At 42.7% G+C, this 7,573-nt stretch overlaps 1 protein-coding gene across 6 annotated transcripts in view; it reads left to right on the forward strand.

The window, feature by feature from the left end:
• The window catches only part of CD86 (CD86 molecule), a 68,143-nt gene that overhangs the window by 35,228 nt on the left and 25,342 nt on the right, over nucleotides 1-7,573 (forward strand). For all 6 annotated transcript variants that reach the window (XM_010834251.1, XM_010834249.1, XM_010834247.1 and 3 more), the window contains exon 2: nucleotides 1,170-1,219. In XM_010834251.1, coding sequence (XP_010832553.1) covers nucleotides 1,170-1,219 — 50 coding nt within the window. The remainder of the gene's footprint in view (nucleotides 1-1,169; nucleotides 1,220-7,573) is intronic.

Genomic DNA, 7,573 nt, shown 5'->3' on the forward strand with positions numbered 1-7,573 from the left:
AACACTATCATCTGTGAGTTTGCGAGTCATGGATTTCACTCAATCTACTAATCAGAATCTCTGTGGAAAAGCCCCAGGAATCTGCTTTAACATATCCTCCAGATAATTTTTATGCACATTACTGTTTGAAAACCACAGGGAAGCCAAAAAAAAATTTGATTTCTAAACATGAAAGTGAAAGTTGCTCAGTCGTATGTGACTCTTTGAGATCCCATGGACTTATACAGTCCATGGAATTCTCCAGGCCAAAATACTGGAATGGGTAAACTTTCCCTCTCCAGGGGATCTTCCTAACCCGGGGATCAAACCCAGGTCTCCTGCACTGCAGGCGATTCTTTACCAGCTGAGCCACCAGGGAAGCCCAAGAACACTGGAGTGGGTAGCCTATCCCTTCACCAGAGGATCTTCCCAACCCAGGAATTGAAGCAGGGTCTCCCATATTGCAGGCAGATTCTTTACCACCTGAGCTACCAGGGAAGCTGTAAATACTTTCTATTTGTCCTACCATACCCATTTATTGGTCAAGATAATAATGCTGCTATTGCAGTTTTAGTTGCTCAGTTGTGTCTGACTCTTTGCAACCCCATGGACTGTTGCTTACCAGGCTCCTCTTTCACCATGGGATTTCCCAGGCAAGAATACTGGAATGAGTTGCCATTTCTTTCTCAGCTACTGCAGTAAACAACTCCCAAAATTTCATTAACTTAACACACCAAAATTTTATTTTTTGCTCACATCACAGTCCAATACAGATCACTGTGGGGTGTTAAGAGCTGTTTTATTAATTTGTTCAGCCAATCAGCTTCTTTCATAGTGAGGCTTTACCATCTTCTGGCCGCTTGGACTGCTCCTCTGGATCCTCTGCATCAAAGAAGGCAGGGGATGGAGGCAAGAGAGAGGCTTTAGCGCTGTGGTACCTGGAAGTAACGCCCATCTTTTCTGCTCACAATTCCACTGGTCAAAACCCAGTCACATGGCCTACTTGTGTGGGGGTGGGGGCTGGGAAATAGGGTATGTCTGTAGGGTTAGGAGAAAAAGAAAATGGTTTTGATGATCACACTGTATCATCTTTGCCCCACCCATGGGCTGAAGTGAATTTCAAACTCCACTTTGTCACTTTTTTGGTTTCGTTTTCTAATCGAGTTTTATCTTCTCTGTTTTAACTGTAGCACCATGGGACTGCGAAACACTCTAATCGTGATGGCCCTCCTGCTCTCTGGTAAGCACACTTTTGGCTTTATAAAGTCCTAGAATCCTCCTACTGTCTCCCCGTGAACCTGAGCTGCAAGCTGGGGCCTGAGACTTGATGGGGTTTACTCACTTTCTATTCAGCGTACACAAGACCACAAGCCAGAAAGACTTTCATGAAGAAGAAGGAAGCATCACAACTGAGAACAGGTATCTCAGCTGATGGCGGGTCCAACCTGAGATGGAGCCCACGCCTTCTGCCATCTTACACCTGTGGTTCTAGATGCACAGAGGAGGGCAGACTGGACTGTCCAGCAGTGCCCAGGGAGCTACGGGAAGGTCCCTATTCTAACATGCCTGAAGCTTAATTCTTTTGCTCCTCTGTTCCCATTGCTGGCATTCTCACACCTTTGGGAAATGACAAACTGGCTTCTAAAAGTCTCCAGCTACCAGCCATCATTGGTTTTCTTCTTCTCAACTGTTCCTCTCCCACCACCTCCTTCCCCTGTCCTTCTCCCCACCTCTCACCCATAGAACATAGTTGGCACTTATTACTGGGAGGATCAAGGCACCCAGCCCTGCAACCACCTGATTAAATGCCCTTCAGCTAATCATATCAGCTGATTTACTATCAAGCTAAGGGGCTAAGCTTCAGGGCTTCTCACCTGCACAGCTCTTTCCAAACCACTCCAAGACCTCAGGAGGAGCCCTAACAGTGTGGTCATGGGTCTTAGGTCTTAGTAAAGTTTTCATTAGTAAGATATTTTAACTACAATAAGTTAAGACCACTGTCTCTTTCCACTGTGATTTCTTGACTTGTCTCTCTGCCACATTCTCCCCGTGCTGAGCAATGTTGCAGTGGCCATGGGCATTTTGTTTTGTGTTCTGTATTCTTTTTCTTAAAGAGCTCTTCTCCACTCAAAATAAATTTAGTAGTGTCAGGCCTCAGAAAACTCAGACCTTCCCTGTTTGCTGCTTTGTCTGAGTTTAGTTTCTTCTGTAAACTGGGGCTGGCCAAGGTTCCTGCCACCCATCTTGGGACTGGATGCCCTTGGTTTCTCCTGACCCAGCCCCTTCCTGCGGCTTGTCTTCCCCACCCTGGGCACTGAGAGGGAAGTGTCCCGGTCCTGGTGTGGGGCAGACGGGGGAGGGGTAGCCTACCTGCTGTTTGACTGCAGCAGAACACAGGCTGCCCCTAACTAACTAGACTGGCCATGAGCTCACCTCCTCCCGTGGCCACACATAAGACCCTTGGCCACTGACTTCATCCTGCTGTGGTTGACAAAGAGTCTCCCTCAGATCGATGCTGGCTGGGACAGGCTTTTGGGGAAGTGCTTTCTGCTTAGCACCCTGGAGCTTGCTGTGTCTGTGCTATAGACATGTTACCTGATCTACAGATGGGCTAACTGATCACTGACTTAGGTCATAATACTAGCTTTCACTTCCCAGGACCAATATGATTTGCTATTTTAACTCTTGGGAAGGTAGAAGTTATGTGTGAGCAGGGGCAGAGAGAAAGGGGTTGAAGCAAAGCTTTGGACAACATTATCCAGCAAGAACCTCTTCCCATCCCACTTCTAATTGTTTTATTTGACAAGCACACAGATGTATTGCTTACAGACACTTTGTGCCAGGTACTGTTCTAGGCATTTTATAGATATTAACTCATTTAAACATCATCATAACTCTGCTTTAGGTCTTGTTATGATTCCCTATTTTACAAATGTACAAACTAAAGCCCAGAGAGGTTAAGTAATTTGCTTAAGACAACATTGCTAATAAGTGGCAGAGCTTGAATTCATACTCAGCAGTATAGATACAGCATCTGTTCACTTCACCTTGACATTATGCTACTTCTCCTAACTCTTTCTAGGGAACTGTCCATAATAGTAGGATTTGTCCCTTGGGCACCTAAACAGGTTTGATAGATCATGTGGCTTGTGCCTCAGTCAAGTTCACAATTTTCCCATCAAATACATCCTCCAAGTTCCCTGCAGTCAATACCTTAGCTGTCCCTACAGCTTGGGCCCTGGTCTTTCTCATACAGTGACCAGCCCCAGGTCTTATGACTTGGGAGGGAAGAAAAAAAATGGCCTAAAAACAAATTTTCAGAAAAGTCTGAATTGAGATATCATTTACCCCTTTTCCCCCTAAACTTTCTGACTCTGCGCATGGAAAGTGAAAATAAAACTGAGAAACCTTACCAAAATCGAGTCCAGGTGTCACTTTTGCCCTGGCTTTGCATTTGAAACTGCTTGGACACTTCCTAACTTCTGATCCCCCAAATGGAAGTCATTTAAGCTTTATGGTGATGAGAGAATAGTGGTTATATTTTTGGCAGTACAAATTTAAAGTGGGATAGAAGACAGTGACACTTGATTAGAAGATAACATTGCCAGTACTTCACACAGGATTAAAAATAGCAACAACAACAAAACAGATTTCATTCTTATGTAAAGAATGAAAAGGAATCCATCTGAATCTCATCTTCCTTCTCAGGGCACATCTCTGCTTACTGGGCTGGTGAGCAGTGACAGGCTTATAGGCAGGCATCCAAAGGGAGAAAGGGGATGCAATTGACCCAGCAAAAACACAGGGCTAAATAATTCATTTGACAGCAGATATGAAACAGTGCAGTGAAATAATTCTGTTTCTCCTTTTCCCCCTAATATGTTTTGTGTCTTCCCCTAGTCATGGAAATCAGACAGTGTGTTTGCTGACTCTGCCCATGAGGCAAAAATTGAATGAGAGTTTGAAACCTAAAAGGGCAAGAAGGCAGCCTTCTTGCAGAATTAGATTCTAATTTGTATTTATTAGATTATAATTTGTGTTTAGATTATAATCTGTGCTTATAAAGCTAAAGGAATGTTGAGCTGCCACTAGCAAAGGTACCTCTAACTGTCCAGCTCTGTTTGCTGCAATCCCAGCACCTCCAGTAATACTTAAATCTGGAGTCAGAGTGGTATTTGGGAAATCAATAGTTTACACATCAGGAGGAAGTTTCTTCTTAGTTTGACTTCTGAAGGATGCTCTCTTATTGTCTGGAGGTTCTCTGGGTCCTAGGGCTTCTCATTTCTCTTGAACAATACTTCTGGTTGAACAATTTATATACCAGGAGTAGTTGGGGGTTATTCCTTCACTTTTAAGATTTACATAAAATTGGCTCAAACCTTCGTTTTGTATCTGGTGTAAAGGTTTATTGTTTCCCCCGGATTTGTCCAGGTTCCTATATGGGTGGTTGCATATTTATATGGTTACTTTGACTCCCACTTCCTGTTGCTGTTATAGTGGTCAGTATAATCACAGAGGTGGATATAGTTCAGACCTAATTCCCAAATTCCCAAAGAAGTGTCATGAAGCCTCATGGTTTTCCTTTTGGAGTCACTCCTTTAAAATTAAGGTACTGTTTCAGGGGTCTTTGAAATACATGTATGCTTCCCAGTAGGGAGAATCTTACTTCTGAAGTAGTGGATCATTTTAATGTTTAGTAGATTCCAGAGAGAATGGGCTGTCTGACAAGTTAATTTGGTGGAAGATGGTCACTGAATAGGGTAAGTATAGGGTTGATTGGGAGCAGGGGTGATATTTGTAGGGAACAGAGAGGCTCCAATGGCAAACAAACTACTTTAGGAAGAGGCAAGAGTTTGAGAGATTGTAGCTTGTTTTTCCTTTGTGAGAGATCTTAATACCATCTCCAAAGTATGCAACTCAGTCCCCTGGGTATGCTGAGATTCACAGAAACAAAACACTTGTAGCCCTTCCTTTATAGCCATTGCCAGCCATAGGGCCAAATTCCAGGATCTCAAAATTACAAAAAACTCTTTCAACATCCTCTAACAGTATTTACCCATTCTTGGTTTCATTTTCACTTTCTTTCATTCCTTCTCCCTGTAGATGTCTCTATTAAAAAGTATTCAGCTCCCTGTACCATTTAAAAATCACTTCTCTGGTCCTTACAATAAGGTTAACAGGCAAGAGAGTAAAAATAGTTACGTATAGTTGTGACCACAATATACATGCAAATCCCTGAATGTTTTATTCAGTATTGTTTCATACACACTTTCTCAAGTTCCTAAGTTCCTTTCAGTTTTATAATTTTTGAAACTGTATTAGTCCAGTGAGTCAAAATGCTGTAATTTGCTTTATTTGTATGTGTGTGTTTTATTCATTCAGAAGTAACTGCCCCCTTTGTCTTATTTGATTTATGGTTGCTGAGGAGTTTTCATTCTAATTGTCATTGTTTTATAGGTGTTTTTGTTCATTTTTTTTTTTTTTAAGAATGATTCTCTTTTTCTTTGTAAATTTGAAAAAGTATTTGATATTTTTTGTTTAGCAGCTTTACCATAGTATATCTAGGTGCCAATTTATTGTCATTTATCTTCATTTATTGTCATGGTACTGAGTATGCATTTCTGATCTAAGGACTTGTGTCTTTCTCAGTTTTGAATAATCACAATCTTTATCTCTTTAAATATTGTTTCTCTACCATTCCTCCCATTCTCTTCTTTTAGGAACTACAAGTACTTCTCTCGGAGAAGGCGATGAAACCCCACTCCAGTACTCTTGCCTGGAAAATCCCATGGACGGAGGAGCCTGGTGGGCTGCAGTCCATGGCGTCGCTAAGAGTCGGACACGACTGAGTGACTTCACTTTCACTTTTCACTTTCATGCATTGGAGAGGGAAATGGCAACCCACTTCAGTGTTCTTGCCTGGAGAATCCCAGGGATGGAGGAGCCTGGTGGGCTGCCATCTATGGGGTCGCACAGAGTCGGACACGACTGAAGCGACTTAGCAGCAGCAGCAGCAGCAGCAGCAGTACTTCTCAGACTAACTCCTCTGAACTCTTAACCTGTTTTTCCACATTTTCATTTCTTTCTCTCTCTGTGCAGCAGACCAGTCAAGAATCAAGTAGATCAGTACAGACATGGGGGTCTTCAGGCTGTTGAGGGCACTCAGATCAAAAGGCTCCAGCAGTTTTATGGACCCTGGGGAGAGGTGGAAAGGAAGGATGAGGGGGAAGGGCTCAGAATGGAAATACGGAGTCTGCTGGGGAAAAGTAAGCCTGCAAGGTGAAAATGTCTCCAAACATAAGGCAGCCTCAGCAGAGGCATCTTCTGAAGACCTCTGCCCAAGGCCCCAAATAAACTGCAAAACAAAGGTGCCTGGGCTACAGATACAAATATGTAAAAGAGCGTGACTGGCCGGTGAAGGGAGCAAATCCTTGACTGCAACTCCATTTCAAGACTGCAATGTCTTTTTGGCTGTGCAAAAAGACTGAAGTGGTGAGGCCTTGGAATAGAGTGTGCCTGGCCTTTTGGAGGATTGACAAGGAAGCCAGTGTATGGCTGGGGCAGAGTAAGTGAAGGGAAGACGTCTGCAAGGTACCAGGTTACATAAGACATAGGTCATGGGAAGGATTGGGGTATAGTTCTCAGCGTGATGGGAAAGGATTTGGATATAATTTTCAGAATGATGAGAAGTCATCAGAGACTTTTGGACAGGAGTGTTATACTATCTGAGATGCATTTTTAAGGATCAATTGGGCTTAAGGAATTAGATTTGGGAACAAGGGTATAAGTAGGGAGATAAGATAGGAGGCAATTGCAATTATCCAATCAAAAGGTACTGGAGGTTTGACCTAGGGTACTATCTGCAGATACAATGAGAAATATTCCAATTCATAACATATTCCAATGAGGTGGGAGAATTTATGGAGTGGTGGTAGGAGAAAGAATAAAATGAAAAGGTGGTGGCCACAAGGTGAAGTGAAGTGAAGTCGCTCAGTCGTGTCCAACTCTTTGCGACCCCATGAACTGTAGCCTACCAGGCTCCTCCGTCCATGGGATTTTCCAGGCAAGAGTACTGGAGTGGGGTGCCATTGCCTTCTTCAGGGGAACTTCCTGGCCACAAGGTAAGATGCTTGCTATTGAGAGTTTTTAGGAGGTGAGGTGATAACAATAAGATCTGAATTCTGGTCCAGGGAGGAGATGGCTGGGGTAGAGAGGACAAGATACTGGAGGAAAAGAGGACAAGAAAGAGAGAGGTTGGGCATTGTGTGCAAGGGGCTGAAATTACCTAGACAAAGGCAGTGATGGGGAAGCTAGGAGCTCAGAACTTCAGTGAATAAGGAGATGCCTAAGACAAGATGGATAACAACAGCTATGAGGGGCAGTGGGTGGTATAATCTGAGGGCTTGGACTTGCCAGGAGCTGAGTTTTTTGACATGTAATGATATGTTTTATATTTTATCTTATACAATACTTCATATATTTTAATAGATCATATTCCATATAATATATAGTATAGTTATATAGTTATATATTTCATAATATATATAATTTATAATATATTTATATTAATATATAATTTATATTTATATAAATT

Source organism: Bison bison, unplaced genomic scaffold, assembly GCF_000754665.1.
Source record: "Bison bison bison isolate TAMUID 2011002044 unplaced genomic scaffold, Bison_UMD1.0 scf7180017864032, whole genome shotgun sequence".
Classification (NCBI taxonomy): domain Eukaryota; kingdom Metazoa; phylum Chordata; class Mammalia; order Artiodactyla; family Bovidae; genus Bison; species Bison bison.